A 12,854-nucleotide genomic window follows, 5' to 3' on the forward strand; every position below is an offset into this window, starting at 1 on the left:
TATTATAAAATACGGGGAAACAACGGGGATGACAGGATCTGTGTTGTCTACCTTCGTTGATATAAATTGGGTGGACAAGATATTAGAACAGTAACAACAGCAGCACAAACTATAGCATAAGTCTAAAGTTGTATCAACGCCTCTCTCAAACAGTTTTAAAAAATGCATTCATGGGAGTACAGGCAGGACTTATTGCTGGTTGTATTAGAGGGCATTAGTTAAGTTCGGTGTACCTAATAAACTGGTGTAATACACTGAGCATCTACAGTTGGTTTGACAGTTGTGAGTTGTACAAACTGCTGTGAGTGAAGTAGACTCTATGAATTACAGAGCAAATTATTAATGAGTATTATATTAAATATGCAGGTTCAGCTTCTCTGATGACAAACACTGACTGATATTCATTTCACATCGCTTTGCTGCCATCTAGTGACAATAAAACTAACAACATATTAGGACAAGTTTCTTTAAAGGAAAGTACAAGAGTCAGCTGGCCCTGATTCCAGACCTGCAGTAGCTGAAAAGAAAACCTCTGATGTGTCACAGTGGGAAGTGATTGTGAGCCATTAATGCAAACCATGTTCTGTACTGAAAATTTGAAAGCAGGTTTTTGGGGCATGCTTTGATTCATCTATGGTAAAAACATATGAAGGAGCCTTAGTAGAAACTTCGACTAAGGCCAGTGGTCTTATGAGTTCACGTTTTGTGAGGATTAAAGCCAGATGTTAGGAACCTTGTTCTACTCCCTGTGTTGACTTAGCTGGAAAAGATAAACTCCTGCAGTTATTCATTTTCTTTAGGGGATAAACATGCTTCAAATTTTGGAACTACGGAGTCCGTTAGTTAACTGTGATCTCTAACTCAAACTCCATGGGTTTTTTTGCCTGTATTTGTTTACATTTTGGCAAATTTGCATCATTAAAGTATGCTGAATTATCTAGAGGCGCTCCTGTTTGCAAGTATACTGACGGATGTACAGACAACTGTCACAGGATTACAAGTTTACATTAAAAGTTCTGGAGTTGATTTGTTTTTTTCTGCTACAGATCCATTCAAGGCATTTGAGGGTTTGCAAGCAGAGGAATGTGGGATTCTGAATGGCTGCGAGAACGGTCGGTGTGTCCGGGTTCAGGAGGGTTACACTTGTGACTGCTTCGATGGATACACCCTGGACCTGTCCCGCATGTCCTGCGTTGGTAAGAGGGCACTTACACACAACTAGAACATAGAAAAACACAACATAACTTTTAAGTATCTGTCCTCCTCTGTCCACAGATGTGAACGAGTGTTCGGAGCTAAACAATCGGATGTCCTTGTGTAAAAATGCAAAGTGCATCAACACAGTGGGCTCCTATCAGTGTGTGTGTCTGCCAGGCTTCACTGCCTCTGACAAACCCAACTACTGTGTGCCGGCAGCAACGCACCAAACATCGACACGCACAGTGAGCATGGACGGACACTAAGGGGCGACAAGAGACACTAAAGCCACACGCACAAGCTTGTATTACTATACTTGTGAGGACGTCCACCAACATTCAGCCGCTGCAAAAAACCTCAACACTAAACTTAAAGTTGAACCCTCTGGTTTGGTTAAAGTGTCCAGTAGCACTCATAAATCCCAAAACACTTCACAGCTGCTCATCAAAAGTCACCTTGAGGATAGGTCAAGATTTAGGGGTCATATAACAATCAGGGGGTAATAAATCAAGGGGTGTACCTTCAAACTGTTAAAAATGCCCAAAACCTCAAGAACATAAACCTTAAACCTTGCCTTTGAATTAATCTAATTATTTTTCTTATTTTACTCCATTATTTAATAACTAATCCAGATCTGCTGTTTCAGAGTCATCTTTTTTTATTCACTTTCTGCATTTCCCTTCTGCTCTACAAACCTATGGATATATACACATTGATTTTTTTTTATAAACCTGTCCTATATATTATAATTCACTCCCAATGTTATGACATAATTTAAAAAATATATATAACAGTATCATTTTTTATGAACTTTCAGATTATGCTGTTGACATTGCAACTTGCTCTGCTCTCTTTGGTTAAAAGAATCTTTCAACTCTGGATGGAAGATTTCTTGTGCTCTATGTATGGACCTAGACCCGGTAGGTATTTAGCCTAGCTTCCAGAATGTTGGCAGTAAGAGTTGCAGCGCCTTACCAGATCTCTAAACATATCAATGCAAAATATTTAGCAAAAAGTAGGTTGCATGCCAGCATGACAGCCTCATGTAGGTATAATGTTGCCGATGTTTACTGTCTTAGTTTTGACGTATTTGAATGCTAGTATTTGCGAAATAGCACAAAACATAAATCGCAGCTCAGGCTGATGGAATGTCATTAGTTCTGGGGGTATTTAGTCATAAACCAAAGAATTGGACACTTTAAAAAAATGTTACCTAATAATGGCGCTAAAGAAAAAGTCGGGATCACCAAAGACATGTCAGCTGACATTGACATCCTGTTAACTAGCATGGCAATTAACTCTGCTTGAAAGAATCCCCACGAAATTTCTAGCAACGTATTTATAGTCCTACCCGAGTAAAAAAAATCCTTTTCTTTCTTAGCTCAACATTTGATGGAGTCCCTCAAGAGTCATGTTAAGTTGTGTTTAATATGGTTTATGCATTTCAAATTGTAATTGTTAACATTAAGAGGTAAATGCTAAATCAAAGCCAAACAACTTTGCCCTAAACCTTATCTTACTGTATTTTAAATGACAAACTCAAAGAGGTGCAGATCAGCTAGTATGTCTTCAAGAGCCTCACTTTTTTTAATCTTGAGGGGACATTTGGTCCTTAAAAGTATAGAAATACAACAAACACATACTTACTTAATCAAAGCCCATATATTCTGCACTGTAAAACATACACACTACATGAAACAAAGAGTAATTTACTTGAGATGAAGATTAAACTTAATCTGCTATGTGGTGCCTATGTGGGTGATAGAAACATAGAATTGTATAAAATGTATGTTTTGTCTGTTGTTTGTGTCTTATTTTGTTCTTAAGTAGTATTTTATGTGTTAGAGGCCGTTTTGCTCGTTTAACATATCGACAAACCCTATGGACTTGTGCTGGGGGATCCAGTTGTTTTTTTTCTACCCAGTCACACTGATTGTGGATATTTAATTCTGTGAAGAGGCCAACTGTCTTCTCCCTCTTTCTCCATTGCTATCCCTTTGTCTGCCATAAAGAAAAGCGTGTTTCTACACTACAGCATCACCAAATCCCGTAATATGCACATGTTGATGTTCTAAACAAAAGTTGCGAATGTAAAGCCTTTGGAGTAAGCTTTTTGTTGGATTTTGTCTCTGTTTTGTAAGAATGGTAAAATGCAATCATAAAACTACTTATTTTCAGGGACATAATACAATGCCACGTGTCATGTGTCTCACAAAGAACTAAAAGACTTTGAGTTTCCTGGTATTGCTTTCTTCCTTCCTTATAACATATACGGAGGGTGTGTTGAGATGACTGAAATGCATTTTTATTTTTCATAATTCTCTTATCTGCATTTTGCTGCAAAGTCTTGCCAGGTTGTAAAGCTGCTATGGGACAGCGATGGGAGAGGAGAGACTTGTGTACATTTAAACAAAAGCGTGGAAAAAAATAGCTGATGTATTTGTAATTTGTACATGAATAAATAGCTTTTTCTATGAATTCATATTACAGTGTACATTAAACCCATTGGTAATAAACCACAAATTGTGATATTTGCACTGGCTTTCATTTCAGTTTCTTTGTGTTTGGAACATCATGCATTGGCAAGTAATATTTCTATGTTTGCATTTTTACATTTGAACAAATGAAACGTTGTCATTACAAAGGCTACATACTCTTATTCATATACATGTTTTTATATCTTCCAATTGTTTCAAATAGTATGAACACATAGACATCAAACGCCGATGCTTAGTTTAGTCTTAGCCTGCCTTCATTCAGATCCGATTGTTACAAATGATGAACAACTTAAAAACAAGCTTGGAAATGATCTGTCGATCAGAATGTATCACTTGTCACTAGCTAAAGGTTCAACGTTTTTTATGAAGCTGTGAAGTGTTTAAGATATGCGAGTGATGTCTTCATTAATATACACAGCTTGATCTTCCCTTTAACAGAGTTCTATGCCCACTTCAGATAACATTTTGGATGATACCTTAAATTAATTTATTAAATAATATAAATGCATGATTACACATACAGAATGCACAATGCGCAAAGTGACTTAAAGGATAGGTTCACAACTTACTGTGAGTCTTAAAACAATAGTCAGGTTTCCAGATGAACATTGACATAGGATTTGCTTGTAATCATTCCTTTTATTTACTGTTTTAACACCATTGAAAGATTATTATTGTGCAAGTGATGGGGAACAAAATACACAGTTCTCGTTCACTATTAGATGTCAGAGAAACTGCCATATTTTCAACAGGAGACAGCTGTATGTGTGCTGTGTGAAACCAACAAGTCAACATTGACTTATTAGGGCCCGAGCCCCCGACAACGTCGGGCCAGCGAAGGCCCTATTGTTATTCTAGGCGTCCGCGTTTTTCTGCCCAGGAAAGGGCTTTTTGGAGATACTTGCCATGCATGAAAACTCACCAAATTTTGCAGACTTGTCAGGTCTGGCGAAAATAGAGGTGTGATATAGGTGTCATATTTGTGTGTAAAAAAATGGCTCTCTAGCGCCCCCTACAAGGCGGATTTGCGGCGCCTCTCGGCCAGTATGTCCGATTTACTTGAAATTCAACACACATGTCCAATCATGCTAGATCTACAAAAAAGCCAATCAGCTTTTTGATATCTCTGTGCGTTGAAAAGATATGGACCAATGAACTTCCTATGGGCGTGGCTTAATATCAATACACATAACTTCTTAGCCATTTGTCGAAAATTCACGAAACCTTCAGCATATGTGCACATCACATTTTGCTGCATTCAACCAATAGGGGGTGCTAAAGTAAACCCGCAAATTTGTGTTTTTTGGCACATTTTCCATTTTTCAGCCTTCGTACTTTAACAAACTCCTCCTACAGATTTTTTGCGATCAACTTCGAATTTGTTCAGGTTGCTCTTAAGACCTTTGTGATTAAAAATTATCAAAAGCTTTACTTTTGACGGAATGGCTTAGCCATAGCGGGCGGATACTTTACGTGATTTCCCATGCAAAAAACTAATGTAACTCAACTGGACTTGTTCCAAACGGTCCCAAACTTCACATGCTTGATAACACTCATGGGCTGAGGATGTCTACAAGCTAATTTTCACTAGAACTCACAGCGCCACCTGCTGGCGAAAGATACTCTGCGTTTTCTGACAAACACCATCCGATTTACATGACTTTTACACAATGTGGTTTACATTTGACATAGAGCAACATAATGCATGTTTGCACGTGTTATTTTTACAGTAATTCATACATTTTACGACTTTTAAGGGCATGAGGAAGAGAACATATCCAGTTTTTAAAATAAAATAAAGTGCAAGACACAGGGAACATCTAAATAAAACAGTATAAATAACTAAATCAAAATATAAATCGTGACAAGTTGTTTCAAAGCAAAAGTTCATCATAAAAAGATTTTTTTACTGACTTTCTTGCTCTACAGGAGATGAGTCGTCAAAATTTGGATTGCTACATGCAGGTTTTAACACCCAAAACATGTGACAGAATCCCTGCGATCTTTACTGTACTTTGAGATTAATGCTAGCATGGCATGCTAACTTAACAACTCTTAACTTGCTAAAATACTATGTCACCATACACAGTGGATGTAACTGTTAACATGTCGAAAAACTACATAATAAATACCAGCATGTCTCAACACTCATTAGTTGATAAAATGCTTGTTAATATGCTAGAGTTAGCATGTTAGCATTCGGTTACAGTTAAAACTCAAATACAGATGAGTGGTAAAAGTGGAATCCAGTATTCAGCTTCACTTGTAATAGAAATCTTAAATTTACAGTGTTTCAAACATTTTCACCCATCATAAAATGTTCAGCATTGTAATGAACAGTGGCGGCGTGTCAATAGAGGGCACCGCTCCCCCCTTGAGCCACAAATAATACAAAATAATAATAATAATAATAAACTATACATATTGTCAATATTTGTGTTTTTGAAATATGGAATCACCTAGTAATATGTGTAAAATATGATATCAGCTCAAAATAACTGCTTTTCCTGCACGTCCTCTCCGCCTGTCTGCATGTATCAGCAGCTCTGGAGGCGGGTCTATGAAGCAGTTTAGCCAATTGCTGATTAAAAATATAAATGTGTGACATACAATTTAGCCAATCAGCGTCCTCAAATCGTAGTAGTCTACCTGATCCATTAGCCAGTGTGTATCATTACAGTAAAAAACAGCATCTTCAACAATGTTTATAATGATGATATGAATCATATTTATGATGATATGAATTAGTTTTGTTAGTTTTTTGTTTCAGTGAGGGAGTGTTCATGGCAGAGCCGATAGAAGTTTAGCTAGCTTAAAAAAAACGTATTTTAAGCTAGCTAAACGTTATCTTAGCTAGCTCAAAAGAGACGTTTAGCTAAAGCTAACGTTTTGAGCTAGCTAAGATAACGTTTAGCTAGCTCAAAACGTTAGCTTTAGCTAAACGTCTCGACGCTAAAACACATAAAAACCACTCAAAGTGTTTAAATCTCACGTTTTCCATAGTGTCAGTTGTGTTTCTTCCTTCAGTCTCTGTGAGTCTGTAGTTGTTGATGTACCAAATCATCTGTAGAAGCGAAACTTTGCAACAAATCGTCGGGAGAAAGTTGAAGACAGCATTCCAACAATAAAGAAACAGGATAACAATAGTTTGAATGCTTAACAGCATTCCAACAATTAAGCCCGCAGGATTACAGTCAGTGTGCTTTGGCACAGGCAGTTTTACTGCCTTTGTGCCACAAAGCCACACTGAATTAAGCCCGCAGGATTACAGTCAGTGTGCTTTGGCACAGGCAGTTTTACTGCCTTTGTGCCACAAAGCCACACTGAATCAACAGACTATGGAAAGGGAGGGGGAGTGTATGTGTGTGTGTGTGCATGTAGTGTCTGTGTGTAGGGGGGAGGAGCGAGAGAACAGCTCAGACAACGCATGACGTAATCTGAAATGTGGCGACCACAAAAATGGCACAAGGTTCTACAATGGCGGACAATAGAGACCTCGTTATCTACACGTGTCTGGAGCAGTTAGCGCACCCCGTAGCTACATTAGCTTAAAGCTATATGTGTGTGTGGGTTAGTAAGAGAGAAAGCAAACAAAACAAAATAAATCTTCCAAAACAAAAGATTAAGCGATCGTTAGTGTCTGCAATTATTGAGCATACACCACGTTATAAAAATGACAGTAACTTAAGCACACAAAACAAGATAAATAAACACAATGACCTCTCACTCTAAATCTGCCCAGACTCTGTTTGCCTTACGGTGAGTTGCAATCATGGCGATTGATGCAGTCCTTCTGATTTGTCGGTGGGGCTCAGGCAGCGCGGCTCCGTGCGGCACGATAAATTCTCTCGGAGGCAGAGAATGTTTTCGGCTCAAATCAGGATGAACCCTTTGCTCGGCAAAAGGGAAGGCCTGATTCTCTTTGTCTCACAGCACATGGCGAAGCCACATAGTCAGATTCCAACAGAGCTGAACACACAGACTTTTAAAAACATCTTTCTCTCTGGTCTCCCGCACAGACATGAGTTGAGTCTCGCAACACATGCTTGTTTGAGAGGAACTCGGCGAGTTCAAACTGGTAATGGAAACGCAAATCAAACGTGACATGGTTTGACTCGGTGCAACCAAAAGTGCTGCTGGAAAAACCAACACATTCTCACTCCCAATTTTATTTCCATCCATTATACTCAAATGAATGGGACGTGGTTATATGACAGATTCAGAACAACACAACAGCAGCAAACAACAAACCTAGCTGCTAAATGAAGGTCCGTCTCCGTGAAATATGACAGCTACAGTAGCTTGTAAAATAAAGATAATACGGGACCATGAATTTGATGAATTTACGGTTCATCAGACCTCGAATGAGAGAAAGGAGAAATAGTTAGCTAGCTAGCACAACCCCGGTCGATGTTAGATGGACCTTAAGACAGATACAAATTAAAAAAGCTGGAAAATAAATCTGACATTTGGAAACAAAAAGTACCCTGAAATAAAATTAAAAAGTAGTCAAAAAGCAAGTAGTCAGTAAAAATTTAAATCTATTTATTTATTTATTCAACTATATTGACTTATATATATATATATATTTACATGTATTTTTATATGTATTACCCAATTTATTTATTTCACAGCCATACTTTTTTTAAATTTAATAGCCATACTTTTGTATTTAATATTGAATAAATTGGCATTCACACATATCCACTCCAGTATAACTAACTTGGAAATTACCCAAATATTCTTGATACTGATTATTGCAGGTTTATTCTGACCCCAATATTTTCACATTTGCTGTGATATTGACACACCTGTATCAGTCAGGAAAATGCATGAAGTCTCACATCACATCAGATACTTCTTTCTCTCACTTTAATCTGTTTGCAGTCATGTGTGCATCTTCTCACTGTCTTTAAATGTGCAGCAGCAGAATGATACTCCTCCAACTTCATGGCCAGTAGGCATCGAGTCGATTCCCACTCCAGCTCAACGCTTTGTGTGTTTTCTCTATCTTTCTCCCTCACCTCCTACCTCCCTCCCTCCTGCTCTATTTATCTCATTTCCACGCCTCCCTCTCTTTTTGACTCCTCTGTGAACCGTAAGGGGAAACACTCACTTCCTCGTTTCACAGCAATGTTGCTCCTGCAAGCCCTCGCCACTTTTACCGAGCATTGGCGGGGAACTCTGAGCATCTGCACACATGTGGATGTGGTTCACTGCACTTATTCAAACTCATTTGAATTGAAGTCATTCAATTTCATTTGAATATATGCACAATTTGTTTTTTTAAATGAATTCACTTTCACATTTTGAGGAGAGGAAGCCTTTAAAATGTATTATAAAACATCACACACACACACACACCAGCATTGTTGTCTCCCCTCAGTCAGTCCTGCTTACAGAGAAACCGGTGTAATTATCAGGTTTTACGGCTTTGATTACCACCGGCCAGGACTTGAGGCTGTGATATTAGTACATCTATTCCCTTCCTCTCCTCTTTTTCTTGCGCTATGGGTCTCCTCTATCGATCTTGTTTGGGCCTTAAGTGTGGCCAGAGGGCCGCTGTGAAGCTAAATCAACTAAAAGACCGGCCATTCTCACTCCTTACATTGGCGTGCCATCAAGACACACTCGCACATCTGGACAAACACACACTTATGTATTGGCAGTGCGGTCCAAAATGGACTAAAAGGAAAGTGGCGGTTAAACTTAACTTTAACACTTTAACACTTTGCTGTGCCACGACTAAAGGTGTCCCAGCACAACATAGGATGTAACAATACTTCCTATCACATATAAAACCAAACGCCAAACACAAAAAAATCCATATTCATAAAAACAAGTTGTACAAATAATAATATATAAACAAGCATATTAAATAATGACATAAATAATATGTTAAAGCTGCTGCAGATGTAAAAACAAAAGCAGTTCACTTACCAAAGCTGCTGTTCACTATTTAAATGACAAAGTCCTTGTAGGTGCAAACTTACTTGGCAATAAACGGTTCTGATTCTGATTAAAGACAACGTCCATCCTCCTTTCTTTGTTAATAAAGAGTTCAATGACACGGTTGTTCAGTACATCCGTGCGTTTTAGTTCCAGTAAGAAGTCCTTCTCGATTCATGGACGCCAGTGAAGACAGTTGAGCCTCCCCAGTTGCATTTCCTGAATAAGTTTTAAGGGGTTTGAGGGCTGACAATGTCCACTCGACAGAGGCAGCAGATATTGGGATTGTCACCGCCCAACATGTCAACGCTAGCCCACTGACCAATCACGTACTTGTAGGACAGTTGGAAGGCTCTGACATGTCAAAGAATACGCCCAACATGTCAAACAAAAAATCTGATTGGTTGAAGACTATGACAATCAACAATATCGTCCCCATTTACTTAAACTGTAAAGGGTTTCACTTGTAATTCTGAAGGCCTGGGGCCTCTCTTCTTACCTAGAGACATAGGGGTGAAATCTGATTGGATAAAAGCTCTACTTAAAACAAGCTGCACTGGAAGCAGAGCAACTGAGGAAGACAGTAGCTGTGCAATGAGATAATAAGCTAATGGAAAAAAATATTTAGAATATATGTAGTGTATTTATGAAAAATAATTACATTATAGAATAGCTATAACATTGTGATTCTGTCTAGGCCAGCAGAGAAGGCTTAGCTGGCTCCGACGGCCCAACACTGCGTAACAAACATACTTATTTCAACCCCAACCATGATATCTTACTATCTACCGAACCAAGTAGTTTTGTCGGTAAAGTAAACCTAAAAACTAGTTAATCCAGTGTTGTATTTAAAAAAAGGGACTGTATGCATATCATGAGGGGAAAGTGTATGTTTCCTGTGACCACAGGAGTTTATTTTGAAAAGACACTATGTATGTAAGGAAGAGAAACTTTACACGCCATCCCCAACAAGACTAGAGGGGTATGTAGAGCGTCATAGTTTGAAGCCTACGGCCACTGATCAAGCTACAGTATTTGACAAGTTGAGAGTGAGAATATGTTGATGCGTTTGGGGACTTTTGTAAATAATTAATGTTATAAATAACACTAACTAATAACTAAAAACTAACTAAAACTCAAAGATTCAGTTGGCTGAGAAGGCAGAAACATCACATAGTTTTGAGTAGCAGTCTGATTAATGTTCATAAACTGAAAATAAGAGAGCAACTAGAAAACAGACATTTAACAGTTTCAATTTGGAAAGAACTTGTTTGAGAGTAACCCAAACCAATTACTAACTGTTTATTAATTATTTACGGACTGGAAGAGTCATTAGCTTTTCCATTCAGTGTTGTTTTCCCTATCCATCCAAAAATGCACTTTATGGTTTTCTCTATAGAGCAGTCTTAACTAAATATCTTGTAAATAGGCTTAGTAATGGTGTTTGATTTCAATTCAAACCAGAATTATTTGTAGTTTAGAGGTTGTGATTTAAATGTTGTTTCGTAATTATTCTCATTTTTTTCTCCCTCAATTGTCACTTTGGTTCATTTTGTCAAAATAAGTTGAATGAAATCTGAAGTAAAGAGGTAAAAATGAAACCAACTGGGGTTTCTATTTTTTACTACTTTGTCATTTGCAAGTGCCTTCATCATTTCAAATGTTGAATATAAATATAAATGTTATTTTTATAAATGAGTTTTTAAGCTTTTATTAAATTTGAGCCTTTATGGAATGTATGTTAATTGGCTGCTACTAAAATAATATGCTGCCTACAATGTTTTTTTATATATTATAGAATATATTACTAGATCAATTATATTGCTGGATATTATATATTATATGTGGTCATACATGAAGAGAAAGTATGGAAATAAAAACTAAATCAAAATGTTATCTTGAGGTACAGAGCAAATTATTATAAGTTATTCTTCTTGGAAGAAAAACAAACTAGGACTACTGAAAATGAAACAATGCAAACACAGCAGCAAAAAATGTAATGAAACTACATAACAGGAATACCACTTGTATGCTGTTTAACATAATTGTACAGTTAGCAAGTTTTCACAGAGGACAGCACCCTGCTAATCAAATCCACTGCTGAGGCAAGTGAAGCCTACCATGAGAGGATGGACCTGCATAACGCAGGACCATCCAGGGCTCAAACTCAACACTCCCCGAAAAATGCCGACAGCTCAGGGTTAGACGGCTGGACAATCAATGTTCAAAGTCCTACAACCAACACCACCGGAATAACACAAAAAGTCTTTGATATAGGTAACATGCACTCTTGGACTCTTCATACCAGCTCCAAGAAAAGGGACAATGACCTTGCCCTTCTACGACTACGACAACCACCTTTTCTGTTTTTCTTTTTTTCCGGTTGTTTCATGTTACTTGCTATAGTTCATTTGCTGGCTCTTTGGAATTGCCTGACAGGTTTTCTGTATAAGGTACAAACCATTTCTTATTCTCTCTGACCTTCTTTTGTAATTGTAATTAAGAACTTGCAAAAGTCCCCCCCCCCCCCCCACACACACACACACACACACTGTCTCCAAGGTTAAGAATGAACTATATTGTTATCTATTTTATAAGGAGGTCCCGTGGCTGTGCAAATTATGACTTGTCTTAGAAGGAAAGGCGGAAGCAGCTTAAAATTGGCTGTGATGCACACCAGCTAAAATGTCAAGGGCACCAAATTGGTCACACTACTTGGCTTACAATATGTGTTAGCATATTGAACCTATATATTCTTACATGAGACTGGACAACAGTTGAATCAATGGATTAGATTATGTCTGTCTCTCTGGTGGTGTGTCTGCTCCTCCCCTCTGTCTGTATCTGTCACAAGGCTACTCAGTGATATTTGCAGAGCTGTCCTGCACACCAACCTTTGTTTCCAGTAAACTCAGAATCTATTTATAGAGTGTGTGTGAGTGAAAAAGTGAGGGAGAGTGTTTGTGGAAGTTATTGGAGACAGAGAGTTAACCTGCAGGACTTAAAGTAAAGTTTGACTATCATTGGCTATCCCGATAAGGACTGATAATACAGGATTATGATTTGCGCAGCAGAGGTCATCTGGCAGTAATGTTTGTCTGGGTCACAGTAATTAAGGTAAGGCATCCCGATGGTTTGTTATATTGGCTTTAAACTGCAAAACTCACACATATTCTTACAAAAGGTGTATTTAGGAGGTAATGTCATTAT

At 38.0% G+C, this 12,854-nt stretch overlaps 2 protein-coding genes across 4 annotated transcripts in view; both read left to right on the top strand.

Annotated features, from left to right (window-relative positions):
• The window catches only part of ltbp1 (latent transforming growth factor beta binding protein 1), a 122,565-nt gene extending 118,839 nt beyond the window's left edge, over nucleotides 1–3,726 (top strand). For all 3 annotated transcript variants that reach the window (XM_079169021.1, XM_079169022.1, XM_079169023.1), the window contains 2 exons: nucleotides 1,047–1,196; nucleotides 1,276–3,726. In XM_079169021.1, coding sequence (XP_079025147.1) covers nucleotides 1,047–1,196; nucleotides 1,276–1,463 — 338 coding nt within the window. In that variant the 3' untranslated portion in view covers nucleotides 1,464–3,726. The remainder of the gene's footprint in view (nucleotides 1–1,046; nucleotides 1,197–1,275) is intronic.
• An 8,938-nt stretch (nucleotides 3,727–12,664) lies between these two features.
• Nucleotides 12,665–12,854, top strand: part of rasgrp3 (RAS guanyl releasing protein 3 (calcium and DAG-regulated)) — a 59,068-nt gene continuing 58,878 nt past the window's right edge. Inside the window, exon 1 of the mRNA XM_079169283.1 lies at nucleotides 12,665–12,761. Coding sequence (XP_079025409.1) covers nucleotides 12,735–12,761 — 27 coding nt within the window. The 5' untranslated portion in view covers nucleotides 12,665–12,734. The remainder of the gene's footprint in view (nucleotides 12,762–12,854) is intronic.

The sequence above is a fragment of the Pholis gunnellus genome (genome assembly GCF_910591455.1).
Source record: "Pholis gunnellus genome assembly, chromosome: 11".
Taxonomy (NCBI): Eukaryota; Metazoa; Chordata; class Actinopteri; order Perciformes; family Pholidae; genus Pholis; species Pholis gunnellus.